Source organism: Charadrius vociferus, unplaced genomic scaffold (genome assembly GCF_000708025.1).
Source record: "Charadrius vociferus isolate BGI_N301 unplaced genomic scaffold, ASM70802v2 scaffold14, whole genome shotgun sequence".
In the NCBI taxonomy this organism is placed as follows: Eukaryota; Metazoa; Chordata; class Aves; order Charadriiformes; family Charadriidae; genus Charadrius; species Charadrius vociferus.
This window is the reverse complement of record NW_009648876.1, coordinates 2,675,935-2,700,161: the sequence shown is the minus strand read 5'-3', so window position 1 is coordinate 2,700,161 and position 24,227 is coordinate 2,675,935. Positions and strand designations below refer to the sequence as shown.

General features: G+C 36.3%; 1 protein-coding gene across 1 annotated transcript in view; it reads left to right on the top strand.

The window, feature by feature from the left end:
• STXBP6 (syntaxin binding protein 6 (amisyn)) overlaps positions 1 to 24,227 on the top strand; it is an 84,672-nt gene that overhangs the window by 41,577 nt on the left and 18,868 nt on the right. The window contains exons 2-3 of the mRNA XM_009886928.1: positions 12,223 to 12,353; positions 14,100 to 14,265. Coding sequence (XP_009885230.1) covers positions 12,223 to 12,353; positions 14,100 to 14,265 — 297 coding nt within the window. The remainder of the gene's footprint in view (positions 1 to 12,222; positions 12,354 to 14,099; positions 14,266 to 24,227) is intronic.

Sequence of the window (24,227 nt, the reverse complement as noted above, 5' to 3'; positions counted from 1 at the left end):
TAGATTCAAGTGTCTGTTCAAAGCTTGATAAATTACGTATCTTTACACAGTTTTGAAGTGTGTTGACAAAGGTCTTTCTACATTGCTTTTGCTTTTCTGAAGATACTGACCCAATTAATCAGCAACTGATATTTGCTGTGTTTAAAAAAAAAAAAAAAAAGTCCATTCAAATTGTCATCTGAAATGCATTCAGATGCAGTGGTGGTGTGCTGTCATCCTGGAGTTCTGAAAAGTATTTCTTATAACATGAAGCGCGCATTTGCTTTGCTATTAATTTCAGCAAATGTTATGAAGTAACCATTTCAAATTAGTCTTGAAGATGTGTATTAACAAATACACAGATAACAAATACACAAGAATTCCAGAGTTTGTTGTGGGGACGTTTTTTTTTGTTTTTTCCATACTAGTAGAAGGCTGCCGTTCCTCAGTTTATACCATAAATACTTTTATTTCACTGTTTCTTTACAAGCTTTTAGTATCACAACAGAAGATACGTATATCATCTGATTCACTGAACTACTCTTGTAGGTTTTGAGAAGCTCATGATTTTTTTTCTCCACAGAAATTACTCCAACTTAATGCGTGTGCCATCAGTGAGATCTGGATCACATTGATTGTTTTGGAGTATGCAGCCAGGGAGACAGGGAGAGGGGAATTGAATTAGACTCTTTTTTTTTTTTCCTCGTTTTGTGGTCTAAAGAGAAAGGGAACCAAAGTATAATGATTTATTGCTTTAAATGGTCTATGATGTTTTTTCTTCATGTTTACTTTTCCATATTTTTTAGAGTTGTAGCCAATTGTTCAGTGTTTGTCACTCTCATTCTTCTGGTGTTGCCTGTGGCTGTTTGCTCTTGGTTTATTGTGGTAGGGCCTTTTGAGGTGTCCGTCTGTAAGTAAGCACTGGTATAGTAAAAGTACCGAAGCCCACAGATGCTTTAGTTTCTAGACACTTTAATTACCTGCATCTTGTTCACGAAGTGAAACAAGCTCAGTGGGTAGCTGCAATAAATCAATAGTTGGAAGAAAAAAAGGCATTTTGAGAAATGCCATCATTGTACAAATTTAAAATGGAGCAGGAGAATAAAGCATAGGGGAAAGGATGGAGGGTAAATCCACAACCTGTGCTGGGTTCCAGTTCAGCAAGGCGCTCTTTAAGTTAGCCTTGTTAGGGTCTCAGTTTCACTTGGTTTTCAAATCACTGTTTACATGCTTAAAGATTTCAAAATTTTATACTTATGTGTTACTACCTATCTTGTGGTCCTAAAGCGTTTTGCAAACGAAATTGGCATAAAAATAACTGGAGGTGACTCCTGACTCCGAAATGCTGTTTTTGAACAGCACATGGAAATAGTAGTGAACATCGTGGCAAGAGATGTTCTGTGAGATGTACTGTGTCTCTTCAGATAATCGAACCTGTAGGGAATATTTGTGAAGGTTTAAGAAAGTCTCTGTTTATTTTATGGGTTATGTCAAGAGTACTTGTTGGTTGATGCCATTGAAAAAGAGGACTTAACCACTGAACTCAGTGTGCAGGAGCACGCACTGAAAACCCTTGGTTGCAGATGGGCAGAGAGCTGGTTTCCGGAAGCATGATGGGCATTGGAAGTGTGACAGGGATGCCGTCTGCTGAACTGTCCATAAAACACTGTACAGGATTCCTTCTATCCCATGGAGGTTTTTGGTCATACCTCTGAACTGCCTTGGTAGTGTTTAATATGTAAATTTGTGCAGATTAGTGTCCAAAGTTAATCTGTTGCATTCACACTTTTTAAAGCAGTTAAAAATTGGAGGGGGTAAGATTGCATTTCAAAAGTCTGTTCATATATATATGAAATAAATAAAAAAATTATTCTCTGGACTACTACTGGATACATAGGATAGAGATGGGATCTGCTGATACGTAAATATCCTTTGGATTTGCGTAAGACACGTAACAAGCATTCTCTCAGATCTAATAATAGTAATACTTGTAGTCTTATTTTTCTGAACATAAAAGTTCAAAATATTCAGAATGTACATACTTCAGAGATATTTTTTTTTTTACTTCTACATCTCAGGTTAAGTGCTACCTGAAATGTGTATGTTGCTGCTTGTATTTCATTTTAGTTGTCTGCAGAAAATAATTCATACAGCAAAAAAAAGTCAGCATGTAAAAATGTCTCTTCACAGTAATTATTGTACTTCCAGCTATAAGCTGCAATAAAAGCTGGATATCTGGCTTCTGCTGAGTGAATGTGTTACATACTGTGGGTACAGTACTTCATAGGTTGAGATACTGGTGGGTTTTGTTGTTGAATGGATAGTTTTTAAATAACTGGCTTCAGTTGAAATGATGGACGATGATAACTTGGAATTACAGCCATTTGCCCACTGTTTTTTTCTTCTTGCTTGACCTTGCCTTTAGTCACCCCCTGTACTTCCCTACAGATGTGTTTCTGGGGTTTTGGTTGGTTTGGTTTGTGTGTGTGTGTGTGTGTGTGTGTGTTCATTTTTTAATTGCTTCATAATCTGAAGTGGTCAAAGTCTACCAGCCTTCTTTAGTTGCTCATATTGAGACTTAAGTGTTATTACACCATGTATGAATGTGAAGGTTTTTGTAGAATTGTGTCCATCTGAAAGTTTGAGTCTTAAGAATATGGAGTAACTTGTCCACTGCTGTTCTGACTTAGGCCATTGTATAGCAAAAGCTAGGGATTTTGTATTCAATAGATATTATAGAATCCTTTCTTGCATCTGATGTGTACAAAGTATTTTCTTTAGTCATAGTCTCATCTACTATATTTTAGGCTATTGATTCAGTACAAAATCACAAAAGAAGCACCATCTTGTAAGTCACTTCTTTAAAAGCTCCAATAAACACTCTACCCTCTTACAACAGGGTCCTCTTACACTGTAGGATCTTGAAAGTCGTTGGCCAATTTGTTCCAGAAACTGAAGCCTGACAAGTTATCTAAGAAAACTTTATAAATAGAGAGCTATTCCTTAATACCATACTTTTTTTGTGAGTTACTGAGTAACGAATTGGAACTTTAATTTTCCAGAGCCTCTTCCTGCCCGTGAGGACACTTGCTGTGAAGTTCAAACATTGTTTTCAGGCTGGTGAGGTAATTCCTAGTGTACTCTCTGCTTGCGGATGCACATCTGCTAACTTGTATGGGAATTACGCCAAATTCCACTTCAGAGTCGAAGTACTTTTGTGATATTGACTTTAACTGGTTCTCCATAGTTGCAGGTGCTGAAGTGGCCAGAATATGATAAAAGGAATATCTCAAGCCACCCACACAGGTATTCGCTGTGGTCTGTATCTTGAGGCTTGATTTTTTTTTAAACTAAATTGAAGTGGGATTTTATGAAGTGTGCGTAAATGCTTACAAGGCTGTTTTAAGTATCCTGTTCACTAAAGTCTGTGTAGGGTGCTGTTTTCCTTCTATGGAAAAGACAGCTAAGAAGTTTGAAGCTGTAGATGATCCAGACAAATACAGAAGGGTGCATGCTATAGTGGGCTGAAGTTCTCAATTACCAAATACCTTCCAGATCGCAGGACAAGGTGAAATACTACTGCGAGATGCTCTAGGCCAGGATCAGCAGGAGCTCTGCACTGGTTGAGAGGTCTCTGATGAAGACTTTGGTCCCTGGGTTGTGAGGACGTCATCCCTCTTCCCTGGGACCTGGCTGGAATGCCTATTATCTTCCTCTGCAGCAAAGTGCCTTGGTAGATCTGTCAGAGCACCATCCTGTCCTCTCAATAGTTTTTAACTAAAAATTTATACACAACTCAAATTTGCTGTCTGTGACTAGAAATATCTCAATTCTTCAAACGCAGCTGACTGTCCGTATGCAGGAAAAAGGAGGTGGGAAAAGTTTGAAAGTTGGCTGCTTTGCAAGATGGAATAGTAAAAGGCAATTCCAACAAAACCTGGAAGTTCGGTCATCGTTCTGGAAGTGAATATGTGTTTAATAAGATTCCTTTCCAAATATTTGCAGTTAAGCAGAAGCTTTCTCTCTGGCTATAAAATGAAGTCTGCCATTCTTTCCACTGTTAACTGCATCTGTCTATGTGACTGTGCCAATATGAAAAGCATTTGCTTTGGTATCAATACCTTAAACTATATTGCTGTAGTATATGAAGAATAATTTAAGCAAGCTATTCATTTATATCTGCAATACTTCTATCATTCTGGCTTTAAAATTTGATAGGAATGAAAAATAAGTCTGTCGAGAAACTGCGAGGACTAATGTATATGGTATGATGGAGGCTTAAAGTATTTGAATTGGCATAAAAACTCGTTTTAAGGACATGTATTTTACATGGTACTGTAAGAAGTAAATAGAATGGAAAGCTAGGTGCAAAACTGAAAGGCAAAGCACTGCCTATAAGCAACAGTTTGTTATTAATGCACTGAGTGGTATGTTTGGAAAACATACAGGCTCTCACTTGAGGATTGTAGCACTTTATGGTGTCTTTCACATGAAAAAAAAATAATTCATTGCAACACAAAGCAATTAATTTTTTTTATTTGAAAACTGTTTTGTCTAGTCTCTCACTTCAGGGAAGATACCACATACCTTAATCCGAATTTCCAGGGTAACTGATTTTTTTAGTATTCTATTTTTGATTTACTATTCAGCAGGTGAATATAACTTTTATGTAGAAGGAATAAATATTCCTTAAACAAAACTATATTTTGAACAATATATGAATAAACTTTAACTAAGGGATATTTCATACATATTTCATACATTTTTATCTGGAAAGCAATGAGAGTGAGGCTAGCGACTTGTTATGGACAGTAATGCAGTAGATGCTGATTTAAGCAGAAAGGTGATGCAAATTGTTATTTGAACTATTGGGAAGTGCTATGGGAAAAACAACATGCGTTGAGACTTACGAGTAGTTTGCCTCTTGTATCTGAAAATTTCTCTTTTCTTTGTGTTTTCCAGTTTGATGTCAAAACATTATGTTGCACCTAAAGAAACAGAAGGACTTATTTTTTGGTTAAACTGCTGTGTATTTAGGGCCACTGACATCCCCTTGTCCTATTTGGAAAGTAGAGAAGGTGGGAACTGTGCAGTTTCTCCCTGCTTTCAGTTCCTTAGATATCCCAGATGGTGAGAAAGCATTGTCAAAGAAAGGAACGAGGAAATGTGGGCAAAAGTAGGAAATGCAATTCTGAGAAGTCAAGCCTCAACTTATCAGACATTTTGATACCTTGCAAGCCTTGGCCAGCAGGTGGGAATTCAAACCTGCCCCAGTTTAAGTTGCTTTTGTTTATTTTCAGTGATACTAGCTGTCTTCTACTGCAAATATATCAATTTTTTTAATGTACCTAAAATTGATCGTGGAGATAGCAATGTAAGTCTGGGTTCTTATTAGCACAGTCTTCTCAAAGCATGTCTTTGTATTTTAGATAGCTGACGTCTAAGAACCATAGCAGGTATGTAGGTTGCAGGAGATAGTGGTTGGAAAGCACAGTGGGAAGGCTCAAAGTTCTAGAATTAATTTAGACTCCACATTAAATCAGTGTTTAGTTGAAACGGCCCTGAGAAAACATGAAATAATACAAGTTTTGGTGTTCAAACTCAAAGCTGTAGTTGATAGAGACAGCAAAGCTCGCAACCATCATATGAAGCAAACTGGAAATAGTTTTCCTGAAATCCACATGGTATACCAAGACAGTTTCATGTTTCTGGCCCTTACTATTTTAATACCTGAATAAGTCAGAATGTACCCATTTGCTCCATCTTACTTAATCCTCAGCTTCATTTGTCTGATTGTTGGGAGGTTGCTTTGGGAAATTCTGGAACTTGGTTGCCAGGACCATACTTTGCTTATAGGACCCTGTGGCCTGAGCAGTGGTACTTCAGACTACCTTGGAGCATTGCGCAACAGCAATAATAGAAGTTTCTACTATAATAAGATTTGATGGATGTGTTATTTAGTGTCCTTTCCCCTGCCTAGTCCCCACTTCCTCACTCTGGGAAGAAAACAGGGAGACTAAGATTTTTGAAATGTGTGGGAAAACAATTGTTGAGGTTGTTCTTGTTACAGAAGGAAGAGCTCCTCATGTTAGAAGAACAGAGATAAATCTTCTTTTCTTGCCTTTGCTTTGGAATGATGTAGGTGAGAATAGCAAATGAGGGTCAGTCCTTGTAGATAATCTTGTTGATGTTGTCTTTTCTTTGAGCCCTTGTACTTTGACATTTGCAAGAAGGGTGTCTGTAGGGCTTCATCAAACTTCTGAGGCATTTCCACAAGTTGCTTATGCTTTGTATTCCAAATATAAAAACTCAAACATGTTGCAGAACTGAGTAGCAATTGGACAAAAACAGAAAAGTCACTATTTTTCCAATGGTCAGAAACTGCAGATCATCAGCCAAATTGGTAGCCATAGCTTACCAGGATTGTGTACGTAACTGTCAGAATTGTAGTCACTGAGCTTTTTGCAAGTTTAGGAAATAGTTGTTTCCTTGGTGGCTGGGAATGAAGGAACTTGCTGAATGAGAATTAAATGCAATTGCACAAACAGAAGTCTGGCAGGAGAAGACAGCTTTTCAATATGTAACTCTGGAGAACTGGAAAGTATAGAGGAGTAATTATCTCTGTCACAGTCTGTTCATAACCTACTTTTTTTCCTTAACAACTAGCTTGAAAAAAAATGCATTTCTACCACAAATACTAATATATAATTTTATCTATTTAATAACATCTGAATCTGATATTAAATAATATTTTTAATTAAAATATGCTGATACTTTTAAACTTGCTTTTTATTCTTTCTGAACCAAAAGCTTTTTAGGAAACTCGCAGCTGTTTCCAGATTTAGTCTTACTGTGAAAGGAAGAGTTTTGCTTTAGGGCAACTTTTCTACAAGAAGGTAGGAATGATTAAATTCTAGATACAGCGACCACGAAATCACGCCACACTTCTATGGTATTGAGTTCAACTACTTCTTCATTAAAGAGATCTTTTTTTTTACCAGGCTTTAGACTATCTTGAGTGCGTTCTAAAGACTTTTTTTCCACTATTAATTATTAACAGCCAGTTTGATGAACTTTACATCATTGGTTGGTTGTGAGTTGAGGAATGAGTATCCACTGTACAGGGTTTGACATACAGATAGATTATGCTGATCTAACATTAAATTGATGAATAGTTTTGGGTTGAACTACACAGATAGCCAGTGCCTTCAGTAGACTTCTGCAGGCCTGCTCAGGAATGAGTCTCAGGCTGTCACTTTCACAACTAAAATAATTTAATGGATGAAAGTGATTTTTTTGAGTGATCTTATTTCATTTGCACTACTTTCTTTTTTCCTCAAGAGCTACTGACAAAACAACAGTAAAAGTTGACTGCTTAATTTATTAATCTGTGAAGTGCCCAGATAACAAAATTATTTTTTTTTATAATGTGAACAGTTGCAGCCGTCACTGCCTTCTTTGAAAACTTTGTACTTTTTAATTTGTCTCTTCAGTAGTTAGTTCAATCATTCAGCACTTTAGAAATACACTGCAATATGACTCGAAATTTTGTGAGGCAATCAAGCCATTTGTCATAAGATTTCCAATTAGCAAGAATTCAAGTTATTAAATACACAGATCCAAATTTAAAGAACATGCAAAGCAAACACAGATAGCCAGAGTCAAGTCTTCAAGGACAGACATTGCTTTTTAAGTATGCCTCTCAAATGTGATAAAAGAAATAAAAGTTCATAGTGTTAAGAGCGTTCAGGCTGTTTCTCAAGGCCACGTGTTTTGGAGTAGGTATTTAAGGAATTAGCCATTTTTCATCATTTTATCTTTTCCATGCAAGTAAAGATACTTTAAAAGACTGAAAAAATAAAGCATTTTCTGGACTGCAGAGGATATGAAATTGGGCTGTGACTTTAGTCTCCCTTAGCTTTCTGTGTGAAGAACTGTATTGATTTGCTGCTTAAGATGCTAGACATGCATGTGGTACCAGATTCGAGCTGAGGTCTGGAATTCAAATACATTTGTTTCCATGTGTTCCAAATGATGAGAACAGTGACTTTCCTGATTCTGTCAGAGCATTCTCTAAGGCCAATTCTGATCTGACTATTTCTGCCTCATATTTTCTGACCTGCTTTGAAACAGAGTATTTCTGCACACCTCTCAAACTTTAACAACCTCTTTGAAACTTAATACTGTAACTTATTTTTGTTTGTGATGCAAAATGGTTAATAACATCTTCAATCCCAGAAGAAATACTGCTGTTTCTGACTTGGTGACTTTTGGTTATATGTTAGTCTGTGTTTAAAAAAAAAAAACCCAACAAACTCAGTATCTTCTGTCATAAATTGCTGTAGCTGACTCCTCAGGTGTTCTTTCTTACTTTACCAATAACTGTATGCTTCTTTAAAGAACAAATAAAAATAATTTAAGAAGCTATTTTATTTGCATCTGGTGACATGCAGAAATACCATACAGACCTGCCATCTATTGATGGGTTCCAAATAAATGTGCTTTTTCCACACTAATACAGCTTCATATTTTGAAGGCATAATGTTAAGTTCTGTTACCAAAAAAAAACAAAAAACAAGCACAGCAAAACCAAAAAAACCCACCTAGAATTGAAGCATAACTTAAATATTGTCTTTTATTTTACTGAGGTAGATAATGATTGTGGAAGATTTTAGCGAACACATCTGAATTACTTGTCAGAGAGGGAAAGTGGCTAGGAGCATGTAATTGCTTCCAATTTGTCTCAGATTTAAGAAGAGACTTTTTACATGTTTGCAAGGTAACACCCACTCAGTAGCTTGTGTGGAAGTGCTCTAGTTTGCGAAGCAACATAATGAGCAGCTAGTGAGGATGGTTTTCCCAGCTGCCAAAGGGCTTTGCAGAGTTGTAATGACTGCCATACTACTGTCAAGCTGTCACGGACTAAATGAAGGTTTTAAAGCATGTTTGGTGCCTTCGTGGGTAGCTGGTTTTTTTGAGTGTTCTAGAAATGCTAGCTTTTTCCTAAAATACCAAGACGCAAAAGGTGAAATGCAACTAGGTCTGTTTGGCTGTGTGCAGTAATTACGAGTGTGAGATCTAAAGGGATAACTGCCATTTTTCCAAGAGGATTACATCAGCTAACTTGAGACTGAATTTCTACCTAAACAACTGAGATATCCAGAGGTCTTATAGGCTCTTGTGTAGAAGAGCCCTCTCAGCCTCTCCTAGACTTACTGTATGGTGGATGATACAGAAACAGTCATCTAATCAAGATGTTTTTACAGTTGATCACCAATAGGCATTTTCAAGAGTTTATGAAGTTTATGTACTTAATGTGATCTTCTTTTGCTGAACGACAGAGCACAGCACTAACAGCTCCAGCTGAAGACAAAGCTGCTGTTCATTGATTATTAAAAGTGGTATACAGAGAACTTCGGAGAATTAGATTTTTGGATACGTCAAATCAGCCAAACAATTTATGGAGATGTTCAGATGAGACATTTAGTGTTTAACTATTGTATCTATAAAATTTGATATTTTCAGTTGAAATTACTCCTGTTTTTAAGAGCACTAGAATGTATGTCATGTAGAAGTCTTCAGAGCGGTGAAGTTTACTGTATTAAAGTTTAAGGCTATACGTTGCAGAATTGATTATCCATGAGATTCTGAGGGGGAAAAAATAGCATTTGATCACATAATTGTTCTGTCTAGTGCTTCCTGGTTTTGAACACTTTGTTTTGCAGTGCTACTAGTGTTAATTCTATATGTAGATTATGTATAGTATACACAATGTTTTGTTTTTAAAACATGGCTCATTCAGCAGTAGATTATTGCCTGTTTTGTGTAGAAAGGGAATAACCCACAGACCATAAAACTTGAGCCACTGTTAGATAGCCTTCTCTTAATACTGCTTTGTAGAAAATATGTGAAACTCGTTCCAGTGGGGTGCTACAGAGTCTGCCAAAGTGATCACTGGGGTTAGCAAAAAAGATGAGTCAATATTAGGGTGAATTCAGGTGAGGTAGGGACAGTTTGTGGTCTGCTCGTGTAACTTATGACTTTGTTTCCCACTCGGTGGTGTGTAAACTTACAATAAAAACAGAACATGTATATACTGTGTAAGTATAGATAGAATGCTTGTCACCTCTGCTTTATTGATATTGTTAGGCATGGGTGCATAGGCCACTGAGCAATCAATGAACCCTTAATACTAACCTCACTTCTTAGCAATACCTAGTCTTTGCATTTCAGTAGTTGTTCTGATCTAATTTTACCGCTACCTTTCTGATACTACATTGATTTTCTCTTTTCTGTGCCGTTTGATGTGCGATTGTGAATTGCATACTGCATCAGTTCGGTTCTCAGTGCTTCAACTGCTCATTAAGAGACTTCTGACAATCTGTTTATTACATTCTTATCAATAGCCTGGTCAATATATTGAGTCCAACTATGCTTTCTATTCCAAAGTAACTTCTCAAAAACTGTTACCTTCCATGTGGAATGTTAGTATCTAATCTTTCGGGGTTTTTTTACCTACTAAAATGTCCTTGGAAACGAATTTTTTATTTATCAAATGAAGTTCTCCAAAGGGTGATTGGACTTTCACATACACAGATGCAGACACACTGAACTGAAAATGTGTAAATCTGAGGTGTTGAAAAGAACTTTCCATACTAATCTGAATTTGCTAATCTATTCCAAAGTACATTTAACATCAAGACAGCGATCTGTGCTGTAAATTTTCATCCTAAGAAACAATATTAACTTTTTAACTTTTTGGAATGATGAGGTATTACACCAGTGTTTACTTACTGTATAATTGCATCCCTGCATGCAGCAGCGTATGCAGCATGCATCTTCAAAGTGGAAAGCCTGTTTTCCTGATTGCTTGGGCAAAAGGGATGCACAAAAATAAGCAATCATACTATTGAAGTCTTGATTATTTTAAAACCTTTTTTAACTGCCAGCATCTAAAAGAAGCGAAAAGTGACTTTTCTAATAATGCTCTTTTTGGAGGACCATAAGGATAAAAAGATTTTTGGAAATAAGAGTTTAAGGAGAAAAATAAATGACACACCAGCTTCAGTAGATTGTGCAGTACAACAATTCTGCAAATTGTTTCTTCACAGAAAGTGGAAATGTGTTTGGAAGTGACTTAATATACAGCAAAAGATGAATAACATGTAAATAAAATACAGGGTATGACTATAGAAAGTGAGAGGCTAAAAGTTGTACTGATGAAAAGAAAATCTCTTAGTTTAGAGAAGTCGTCTTAATACAGGAAGCCGATTTTCCTGCTGTTGAAAAGTTAGCTCTAATGAAGTCTTTGAAAATCTGATGCTGAGTTAAGGATACACTAATTGGAGTGGCTTATATTGCTTTTTTTTTTTTTTAAAGGCAAAGCTGTCTTGCATGACGGACTTTGTGGTTTTCAATATAAATTTTGTTTATAACAACTAAGGTCATTCTTATTTATAGTCTTTGTGGTACCTAATATTTTTGGTGAGGTCGAGCAATCTGTAGTTCCTTATTTCTTATAACTATATTTTTCACAGACTGCTATCTGATTTGGTGGATTTACTTTCTCAGTGCAGTAAGTGCATATACTTATGTCTGTTGACTGGAAATCAGGAATTGAATGTTATAGATGTTGGTGTTATACAAGCATGGCCTACATGTAACATGTTGTGAAAAGGCAGGAGAAACCTATGTTTTTTTCAATCAGTCTCCAACATAAAAGTCAGCCTAAAGTAACAGATTTTTATTTTAAAAAGCTATGTAAATGAACTTATACTTACATGGAGATGTGTCTTTTTATTTTCTTCTTGTTCTCCTGTCTAAAATGACAAGAAGAGAAAGAAATTAATAAGAGGCTGTGTTTGAGAAACCTCTGCTAATTAGCATGGGGAAAAGAGAACAGTAAGGTGGTTGTAAGAATGCAGATGGAAAGGCCTTCATTTTAGTTCTGTTTTTACAGGGTGTTGGCAACTTAAGCTGATAATGGCTAAAACAGATCCAATTTTGAGTAGCATAATGCTTATTTGGCATCATACTATCATTCTGACAATAAGGAATGTGCTCCTCAGTATGTTACCCAGTAAAGGGAATGTGTTCTACTGTCAGAATTAGTGACATGTATTTACTTTGTGGGACATTATAGAAAATAACCAGCAAACCAGCTACTGATGCAGTGAACTAAATGGCACGTACCTGAATCATTAAGCCCATTTCAGTTATGTGTTTTTTCTTTTATATGTTCAGTGACAAACAAGAAACCAGCTCAGGCGTCTATTACGAAGGTGAAGCAATTTGAAGGCTCTACGTCTTTTGTCAGGAGAACGCAGTGGATGCTCGAGCAGCTTCGCCAGGTCAATGGTATAGACCCTAATCGGGTGAGTTCAAACAGTTCCAGAAAATGAAGATTGAGCTCTTTTATAACGAACTTATGAATCAGGCATTCTTTCACTATTCAAACCACATCTGGAAAGATAAGATACAGGTTTAAGTGCAAATTCTCAAAAAAGAAATAACTTAATGGAATATGTGAAATAGATTTTAATGGGAAAGATGGGAGGAAGCCAAAGCTCATAATCATATGGATTTTTTTCTTCCTGTTTTTCCCTACTTTTTCCTTCTCTCTCTTCTTTGTAAAGAGGGAAAATAAGAGCCTTGTTTGAATTGTCTTCAGCTATAAGTCTCTTGGGGTCCATGCAGCTGTGTTGTAAGGTAGAGCAGTAAGTAGAAGCAAGGGCAGAAGAGGTTACTGAGGTTCAAGTTTGTGAAATACTGTGAACCTTGTGTTTTTTCTCAGATCGTTCTGTGTTTCTTATCTTTTCCTACAAAGGGCGGTGGTGTGGTTTAGTTGCCAATGGCACATAAACGCTGATTTAAACCAAAACCAAACAAACCAACTCCCCACAAAGTAGTTCTGGAATTCCTTTAATGTGGAATGCAGCCCACCTTGAGCTGTCTCAAGACAGAGTTGTACTAACATGTAATATGCTTATGAATACAAATCTTCAGTAGTAAAACAGCAGAATTGGAAGTTAGGAATGTGGCTTATACTATGAGATCACAAAGTCACTTAATGTGTTCATTGTACAGCAAAATATGTTTGTGACTAACACCCTTGGTTTGTTCAAAGCTGTGCTCTGATCAGCCACCGAAGCTTCTTAGCAATGGCGCACCAAGTTGCGTTACTACCCAGTACAGTCTTTTGTACAAAAAAGAAGCCCTTTGGCCACTGCCCTATGAAATGCAAGGGGTGGAATTATATTTTCTCTGGGTAGAAGAGCAACAAAGGTGCAGTGAAAATGAGAGTAATGACAAATAGATAAGGGATATGAGTTTTAGGCCCTTTCCCAGCATGTGCTATAAATAACATACCTGGGGTACTCTCAGATTCAAAGTCCCATCAAGTTCTTAAGCTTAGGCATGTTCCTTTCAAACTTGTCTTCCTGTGATTCCTAGTGTCATCGGTTCAAAACAGCATTTACAAGATTGGATTACAACATTATATTTAGCAAATACTGCTACATAGCAATACTTTTTGCATAAAATCCATTTATTTTGGCAGTTGATGCACAGTATAGAGCTGGACTTTGATTTTTTTTTTTTTTCTCTCTCCTGGGAATGCTCTTTTGTTCGCGCTATCCTGAGCCCTAAGTAACACCTTATGATAATACGTTAAATACAATAACTAGGACTTGCTATTTGCTTTTCTCCTTTTGTTGAGCATTAAGAGCAGAAACACATCTTCTGTAATATAGTGTGAAAGTAAATTTTGTGCTGAGGCACAAATCCTTCTGTAATATAAGAGGCATAAGTAACTCTATATCTGTAGATAACAAGGATTTCTTACAAGATTCCAACTCTTAATTTTTTTGGACTAAAGTATTTTTTTCTGGAGTCTTTGTCATAGCTGAATATTCCTTGTTAAAAATATCTGCAAGAAAAAAACCTCCTGCCTGTTTTTTTTTACATCCAAAAATATGCAAAAGAGTAATCCCAGGATGGTCTTGATTTGCATGACCTTTCTGCTTTTTCTAACATAATACTTTTAAAAAGTAATAGCTCTATATCTTTCTGCAAATCGTTTATAGAACTGGAATAATAGTAGTATGTTTTTTGTCTTCTAGGATTCCCCAGAATTTGATTTACTATTTGAAAATGCTTTTGACCAATGGGTAGCAAGCACAGCTTCAGAAAAATGCACGTTCTTTCAGGTTCTACATCACACTTGTCAGCGATACCTTACAGACAAGAAGCCAGAATTTATCAACTGCCAATCTAAAATTATGGGAGGTAAGTCGATTGCAGCTGGAGTACTTTATGTGGTTGGACATGAAGTGATTTGCACATGAGTTATTCTGTGTTCAAATGAGCTTGCAGCCTAATTAATCTGGAAATTGTGGGTCTGAATATTTTAACTTCTAGGTTTCAGCATTTCTCCAAGCACCACTTCACACTCTTCTGCTGTCTTTGCTTTCCTTGTCTTCAGTTCTAGAGGCAACATCCCCTGCCCACCTTGTAAGAAGTTATTCTCCTCCCTCTTGATTTCAATTTGTCTCTCTACTTTTCTTCATCCAGAAACATTTCTGGATGGCCTGAAACATTTCCCACTAAAAGCCTGTTCTGCATTGCCATTTCCTCACAAGTCTGTCAAAAAGTGGTTATTACTAAACTTCCCATGGGTCTTTTGGAATTTACTTTGTCCTTGACAGAAATCTGTTAGTTTAGAGTTTTGTTGCATTTCATAAATCACATATCTTAAGGTGAATTTCCAGGATTAGGCTTAAAAATATCTGGTTAGTTAAAAAAAGTCTGGTGAATATGTGAAAATGGCATTTACCGTTCATGTCCCAAGCAGCAAAAACTATTTTGGGGTGAGGATTTTCAAGTATTTCACAAAGTATTCTTTAGAAAAATAAACCAGTTTAGTTGTTCCCTTAGACTCCTTTTTTTTTCTGCTCTAAAACAGAACACTTTTTAAAACTCTGACGTCTCCCATATTCTGCACAGCTGGAATAAAAAAATGGGGTGTTTTTCTCTTTCTCAATGAGTCTCCTAACAGTTTGTGTTTCCAAACTGTAAACGAGAAGTGCAAGCAAGGGATTTTGCTTAGTTCTTGTTTCTTTCCCCCAGTAGGCATCAATTATAAATATGGAGAGCCTGACTCAGTTCTTTCTGGCAATTCTCCTCTTTCATAAATCTAGAATACGTTCCTGTACGGTACTACCAGAACCAGATTTTGTGCAGCCACCTTTCTATGCTCTTTTTTTTCTGGTTGTTATTTTGTCTTGCATCCCTTTTCTCTAAAACACCAAAGGTAAACTTGAGGAAGAGGGAAATCATCTCCAGTTTGGTGTTTACATTTTAGCTACTGACACTGAGGTTACCGCTAACTTTGCAGTCGTAAGTCAGAACTATTCTGTCAATCATCCTTTTCTTCTAGTGTCTTCTCAAACTAAGAAAAAAGGCACAAAACTTTCTTGTAAACTTCCTCTCTCATTTTTTCCCCTTCCACATTAATAGGATTTCCTTTGTTTTCTTTTTGGTGTGGTGGGGAGGAGGGAGGAGCAGTTTTTGCACTGATGGGAGAAGATAACCTCTACAATTTTTCCATTTCGTATGGAAGAAGTGTCCTATCAAGCCTTTGTTTGCCATCTGTTTGCTAATGATACTCACTTCCGTCCTTCCTGCTAATTAATCAGTGTTAATAAACCACCACACATTACATGCATTATTTTATTCTCATAAGCTTGACCTGTTTGAAATTAAATTCTTCATTCAACTGACCCAAATATTAACCTTTGTCTTAAACAAGTGTCATCACAATGGGGAAAAAAAAGAATTGCCAGAGATTCATAAAATTCATCTTGACTTTTACTTTTTTAACACGCACTAGACCCCACGGCGTCCCATGAAGCATACCTATATTGTCTCTATTAAAACTTCATCGCTAAAATGGGCTTATTCAGCCATCCTCCCATACCAGATGTCAACTTTTTCCATATTCTTTGCCTGCCATTCTGACTGTGCACAGACACAATCTCTGTGTGTACACACACAGTACAGTCTGTGGACGCAGTACAGGGCCAGGGACTAATAAATCTCCTCATGGATGCAGTGCTTCTGCTGATCTTCATGCTGTCAACTTTTTTCTCACACTAGGTTACAAACTCCCTGTGGATGAGTTTCAAATTTGACAGAAAGTAGAAAAAGTGCAAACCAAGTAATAGTTGACTCTAAATTCCACTGGCCTTCTGTGTGTCTGCCTCATTGAGCAATAAGATGTCTGCCAAAAATGGGGGGGGCAGAAAGTCCTCATTAGCAAATCAACTGTATCAATTATTATACAAGGCAATGCTATCGTATAATTAGAAATTGTCTTGTAATATGTAAGATAAAATAGTCTGTTTAAACATCTGCTATTCCTTTAAATATTCAGATTTATATTCTTAGTGCGATGCTAGGTTTTCTACAGTATTACTGTCTATACTATAATTACAAGCTTTATTGGTGTATTCATGCATACAGATAAATTCTTACTTAGTTACAAAAGTATTAGTCTAGCACCCATGCTGATATTTCTTGAAAATATAATTGATTGAAAAAAATAGATGAACTTAGCTTTCCAAACTAAATTTTTTTGAGTTGTGGAAACATTCTTAAGTTTACTATGTTGTTCAGCATTTTTCCTAATGTTCTAGTATACCTGGAGAATATATTTCACTAATCTTCTTTTCATCACCTTCAAAAGCTTTTGCTTTACTTTATGTTTAAGTGTATTACAATGTATTTATCTAGCAGAGACATGCTTCCTCCACTGATTAAAAATAAACAAACAATTATTGTAGCAACTTTGATATATCTCCCAATTAAAGGCAGGCCTCCTTAGTAATACATAGTACTGTGAAGTTAGTTCAGTCACTGAGTTATGTTAGTTGGGCTGTTAATCTGAGGCAAATGCAGTAATTGCTAAGTGACCAGAAGCAGCACCTTTCATTGACTTTAGAAGCTGTTCTGTGAGTTAGTAGTTGACTGTCTCGGGCACTGGGGAGATATCTGCAGTCCTCGTTTGAAGCCCAGGGATGGGCCAACTGTATATCGAAACCCACTTAGTCTGAAACCTACAGTATCAGCAGGTTTTTATGGAAAATATATTGAAATCTGTTGTCAATCTCAAATTCATCCTGACTGGAAAAACCAAGGTCCAAACATAGCCAAGCAAACCAAAGAACATATACCTGAGGATGTATCTTGAAGTTAACTAAATTCAGTTTAGAATTTGCAAGTTGGGATTGTGTTTGTTGGTGGTTTTGGGTTTTTTCTGCAAATTAGCCAAAGGAGTATATTCAAATAATTCTTAAACCTTAGTGTGCAGTCAGGTCATGGATGAAGCATATTGCTTCATCCCCTCTACCGAGGTACCCTTTTTGGTTTAGGTTATATTCTTTTGAACTTTCTGGGGGATGTGCAATGTAATATTCTTTTTGAATGGTTAGTCAGTTTAACTTCTTATACCCTGTAAGTTTTTTTAATAAACTATTACAATATACACACACATCAGTTATGTTATGTAATGATAGAGATGTGCACATCATACACGTAATTTGTATCTTTTAACTAATGCATATTTTCAAAACCAACAAAAAATGCCACCAAAGAAGACTTCCTCACAAGTGGTACTGACGATGAAAGAACTTTGAACGGCTTGTTTACAAGCTTGCTTATCTTATTAAGCCTTATTCGTTCCTAAAGGATAGGGGTGAAGAAAGTGAAATTCATGCTGTGTCTGTTTCTGCAAGAAGTGTTTAAGAGCTTAGCCGTAAGTAAAAGTGGGTGTCCCTGTGGAGCTGCAGACCCTCTTCATTGCCTTCCTCCTTTTGCCTCCCCCCAAACACACACACTGCCCCCTACAGGCCAGAGCCCTGCCCTGATTCTTCTTTTCCAGAACCATTCTTTGCTTTATTTTCATTTGAGTATCATGTAAGGATGTAGTCTGTAGAGTTAAATAGGCTAGACTGTTTTCTGTAACTTGATTAATGACATTAGTAATTACAGCGATAATGAGAACAGATTAAAGGTGTGGGTGCTAATTCTGAGAACAAAGAGCAAATTCAAATTTGGGAAGACTGTAACAAGATTCCTCCCACTAGTATCTTGTACTAAATATTTCAAGTTTGTCTCTTGTTTAGTAGAGCTGTCTCCATAGCTTACATGCATTCTGGATGTTATTTTGGGGAGGAAAGGAAAGGCAGGCATTTGGAGGTAGAGGGTTTTTTCACTGACATAGGAAATACTTTCCGCTTTTATATCTTTCTAACATACAGGTTCTCATACTAGAATATGTCTAATTTGGAGTACCTTTGTGTTATGTTAATTGTCATTCGGTGGCCAAATCAATCAAGATTGTATTGCTTTTACATCAGTCAATGTGAAACACAAAGTTGGAGGTGAGTGGTGTGCAGAAATTTTGTCATCTACAGGTTGTGGTTTTTAGAACAACTTAATTCTTGACATAACATTAGGCTGACACTGAAGATGAATTTGACTCTTATTTCTGGATAGAATCCTGCGATACAGCATTTGAAGCTCTTAAAAGATTAATTCTGGGCCTGTAAGAATAAACAGTTGCTGCCACCTTTAGATACATATTAGAAATGCATAGTCCTTGGAAAGGAGCAGGACCTCAGGTTGGAGGAAGATGATGATTCTGTGATATTTTTTTGTTTTGTTTTAAGCTTTGTCCTACCTGTGTGCTTTGGTTTTAACAGCCATTCTGCTGAATTAAAATATTCTAAGAAGCGCAGAGTAGTGACATCTTTGCCTCTGTAACCTTTTCTCTATGACAGCTGGTAGGAGTTATTAATGGATCATTCTTTTTCTCCTCCAGGAATATATTGCCAGTGTGAGAATGGCAATGAGTATTTCTTTTTTCATAAGCTATTGACTCAGCTTAACTTACCACATTTGAGACCTCGTAAGCATATAGCGGTGTTTACCATACTGTGCAAGATTAATGACTGACTAAAGGAGATGAACAAAAACTTGCCATTAGGAATTAGCATGGGGAAAAAAGATTGCTCCCCTCCCTCCTGTCAAATACCTGGTACTTACTGGTTTCAACTCTTTACGTGATAGCCATTAAAAAAGGTGTGTAATTGAACATAATATTCTTACAGACTTTCACTTATAAACTAATTCTAATACAAATTAATTTGACCAAAAGAAAAAAAAAAAGTAGTATCTACCACATTATTTTGTCAGTGTTTTGCCATTGTGAAATTACCAATCAGACAAATCTTAGCAATGTTTCTGTACAGGAACAACAAAAATTTATGCATGTGATTAAGATATTTCTTGCCATGATGTACCAAATACTCAGTTGTTTGCTTTAGAGAAAATAAAGGGCACTGTCAGACTAGAGATTAAAATATTAGAAATAAATTTTCTGCTACCAAAGACCATTTCAGGTGCTTGCTTTTACGCCCTGCATATTCATGTGAAGATTAATTCTGCTTTACCATTTTTTATTTACCTGGATGGATTTTAGGTATCTTAAGCATAAAAGTCATGTTTGAGATCAGAATGGTTAAGAGTAGTTGAGTGCTTGTTCCATAGAAATATTGCATATAATCAGACTTTAACTTTCTAAAATTAGTATCTTGGGCAAAAAGTACATTATGTTCTTGTAAAATCCATAGGGGAACATAAAATGAGAAGGGATATTTATCATCTTAAAGGTTGGTTCCTTTTTGATCTGTATAACTCTGAGATGAGATAATATAGAAAGCACTAAGCAATATATTTTCTTGCCTTTTTTAAAGAATGAGGATCTATGTGAGGTGTTATCTTCAAGATGCAGAATATTACTGGTTGTCATAGAAATGAGAAAAAAAATTTGTGTCAAATAATCAGCTTTTAGTGTTTACAGAGCCAGAATGGAGTTCTGTGCTTTTGTAGTAATTAACTGATTCTGAAAGTTCCTGGTTGGTTAGACTTTCATTAAGCATAAATATTAGTTAATATTGAAAATATTACCGACTTAGGTTAGTACTAAATTTTATGAATTTCTTAGATTAAAGTTTTCAAGTTTAAATAAATTTCTCAATTTGGAAGAGGGTAAAGGTTGTGGTAGTATGAAATTGATCCTAATTAGATATTTCTTAATTTATATCCGATCTGCAATATACAATAATGTCCTGTCCTGGCATTAATGACAGTATTTAAAAACATCAATAAAAGTACATATGAAATAGAGAAGATAAGTTTATCTGAAAGACATTTGGGACCTGTCAATTTGGCTCTTAATCTTTGGGCTGTACATTCTCCAGACATTAGTTATTAATTTCTAATTTATATAATTTTGACTAAACTTTAAACTTCAGTACTGTATTTTTGGAGGCAAGAAAGCAGGGACATCAAGACTATATGGTGATGCTGAACCCTAGAAGAAACCAGTGTGTGAGTGCAATTGGCTTGAAAAAGTCTAGATAATATCTTATCCTTTCAATGGAACATTTATTAGCAATAAAACCAGATCAAGACAAAAAGATCAAAGATAGAAAGAAAATTAAAAAAACACTTAGTTTATGAAAATCCTTACTTTAATGTGCTGCCTATGTAAAAATACTTAGAAGATTAGGTATCTGAAGTTATGAATATAATCATAGTTTTAATAATAAGATTGGAAGTAATCTAGTATTCTCTTGTTCTACTGATGATCAAACAAACTAGTAATTATTGAGGCTTAGGGTATGACTTCGTTGCGTGGTTACTCCAGTTTGACTGTTGCAGTGCTACATCCCTTTGCAAGTGTGGTAATGTGTAAGGGTAGACAGACCACTAGTCTGATCCACTGTGGCAGTTCTATTTACTTCTCTCCTCTATAAATAAAATATAATTGGTTTATAATGCAGTTCTGCTGAACTGCTGTGGTATCTGTAGTGCAGTCCAGCACCTTTGAGCCATAGGCTTGTGTGTATTTTGTTTCACTGTGTGTCTGTGGCTCGGTAAATATTTTCCTGGGAAATTGCATTTAAACTGAATGTATTGTTTATTGTGGCTCGTGAGTTACTGTGCTGTCAATTTTGGTGTATTAGAGTTCTGCTTGAAAAAGTGCTTTTGTGGAAGAAAGTGAACAGTCTGTAAAAATAAACTTGATACAGAAGCAAGTTTCTGCATGTCAGTCATGCCATGAATCTGATTCCAGGAGAAAGCACTGTGTCACAGCACTACCTACAACAAGAAAAAGGTTATGTGGGTCCCATGTTGCATTACAGTGAACACTAGAGATCGCATCCTCCAGCTATAAAGTAAGTTATTGTATTTCAGATGAAATGCAGCTGTCTGGACTCATAAACTAATGACGACACTGATAAGTAGTTTGCAACATCTTTGAAACGCTCACTGTGGGTAGCTGGTACTTGCTGTGCTTCACTAAAGAAAATTGCCGAGAAGTAAGCTAAAGAAAAGTTAATGTTTTTCTTCTTTACTGATTGATTGGTCTTAGCACATCTGAGTTATTACATATTCAGTTTCAGTCCTGTAAGCCCACCTCAAGGACTACTTGAGGTGCTTCTTACTCCAGAGGTGGAATTTATCTTGAATGTAACTTATGACAGTGGCAAAGCTATTCACTGCCAGTTTGACCCTGATTTGTTTTACTGAGATATCTTTTACTGTTTCTCCTTGCATAGCTTCATTAGCTTGGTGGTTTTGAAGGTACAAGTCCGATTTACACATATGCAGTATATTTATACATATATAGATGTATTTGTGTATAGCTAAAACATATGTTTGAGTTTTTTATATGTATTTTATAGCATTTTGAAATTCATCAGTATTTGCTTAAAATGAACTGGATGCTTGTTCTGTTGTGATGCTGCTGTGCATTAATTGATCAGTGAAAGCCATCTTCTGGTCAACTTTGTCTGTAACCATGTGAGACCAGCCAGAGTTTCTTCATCCCTAATGAAACTTTTTTTGATCTAGCTGTACTCTGACATGGAAAGATGATTGTCCATGTTCATAACAACTTGAGAACTTTTAGAAATGAAAAACAGAATTGCTTTTCTTATTCTTTTCAAAAAGAAAAAAAAGCAGCCTTGAATGATGGCCAAATGAAATCTTTAAAAAGGAAAACTGCACCACCTGAGTGCCCAGCTGTTTCACAAACTAAAATCCCCCTTTTCTTTTCCTGCAACCCACTATTTCTTATCTCTCTTCTTTTGGTCACTGTTACTTCATTGAATGCAGCCATTTTTTCTCGGTCTGGAAAGTGAATGCAAGTGGTGCATCGACAGTAATAACTGAAAATACCTCTATGAGACAGACTTCTGTGTGAATCCAAATCCATTTCTTAGTATTTGTGAGCTTCGTAAGTCGTTGAGAATGAATTTTGCTTGAGACAAGAAAACTCAAATTAAGCATTAAATAACAGTTTTTTCTTAAAATGACAGTGCCCCAACCATTTGACCTCATCTCATTTGAAAATCACACAGCCACTAGCTCGTTTGAAATCAGTTGCTCAGAACCATCTGATGCTTAATGAATTGATATATACTTTTTTCAAAGTATTGTTTTGTTATCCTTTTGTATTTTGATTCTTTCCAGTTTCAGTCAGAAAGGATAGGATGTGATCTGTCTCCAGAATCACTTCTTGATCATCTGGGTAAAAATCCTGTGTGTCGTATTTTTCATAAACAATCCCTTTCAAAGTCATAAGACAATGACATTACTATACATTTGAATGAAGCAAATATGAAGTGCAAGTTATCTTGCCCAGCATTGTTTCTATTCCAAAAATCATTCTAAATTTAGTACAGCATACTCCTTCGTAACTAGCAAGAATTCATTAGCGTTGACACTTTCAGTCTTCTGTAATTGACACGGATCGGAACAGTTCAGTATGTATATCCCCACTGTGTGGTTTCACAATGGCTCTCTTGCTACTTTGATATAGTATAAGTCGTTTCTGTTCTGAAGGATTTTATCTCCATCTTTTGCAGTTCTCATATTGACATAAGAATGCATAGAAGACCTTGTTTGGGTAGTCTTATTTACTAATATTTAATTTTCCGAACATTTACTTTTTCATTCTGATTGTTCACATGCAATGTTAATTTGATAGCTGCGCTTTAATTTGTGATACCTGTAGTATATTGGTCGTGGGTTTTTGTTGTTTTTCATTTGTTTGTGGTTTTGGGGGGATGTTTATTTTTGATTGACTATGGCTTACATTTTGCCTTCTTGTAAACCTGGTATTTGAAAACACAAAACTCTGAATGCACCACTACAGTGGGGGAAAAAAAAAATAAATCAGGATTGTTTTCCCTCTGACTTATGTTCTTGCAGTTCAAACTGCCTTTGAATATGGCTGACCTCCCCTGGTTCAGGGCTTCCAAATAATGAATTGGAAACCAATATTTAAATGTTGGAAAAGTCCATGTTAAATATATGTCACAATGAGGCAAATGAGACCAGTTAAACTCTCTATATGTAGACTTCCTGGCAATTGAGGAGAGGGATGATTTAAAAAAAATTTTTCAGCAGCTGGGATGTTGAGAGGTGATCCCTTTGTTCCACACGGTAAGAAACCATAATCCTTTCCAGGTCACCTGGTGTAGAACTTCTAGATTCAGGGGGCTGGTTAGAGGAGTAAAGGAAAAGAACAACTAAAATTGCTCTTTATGTCCTAATACATAGTTGATTTTGTGTCTGGAAAAACTAAACCTACAAAAGAGAAATACTATTAAGTATTTTATTGCTGAACAATGTTCCCTCCATGTTTTCATCTCTCTCCTCTATTTCAATTCTGTGTACATACCTGTTTAAAAACAAACAAACAAAAAAAACCCCACAAACCTCTGCAGGCAATGCTGTTGGGTAAAATAGCCTATTCTAATTCTGTTTGCCACCCCCCAATTTTAACAGCCATTTCATCTAGCTTAATTTTATATATCCAGTGTTCACATTTGAAAAGAATGTAAGTCCCTGTTCTTTGTCTTAGAAGAAAAAGCTAGTTTCTGGGTGTCTGCCCTGAGGGCAGTTTCCCAGGGAGTCCTATTGACTAACTCCTTGAAGAGCTGGAATTTTGCTTTCCTAAAGTTCAGGGTCCTGACTTTACTCTTTACTCTGACCCATATCCCTTAGGACCACGAACTCCACCTGCAGCGCATGATCCCTGCAGCCCAGGCTGCCTCCAGTCTTGATGTCACCACTTAGCTGGCTTGTGTTGGTGACTGAGAGGTCCAATATTG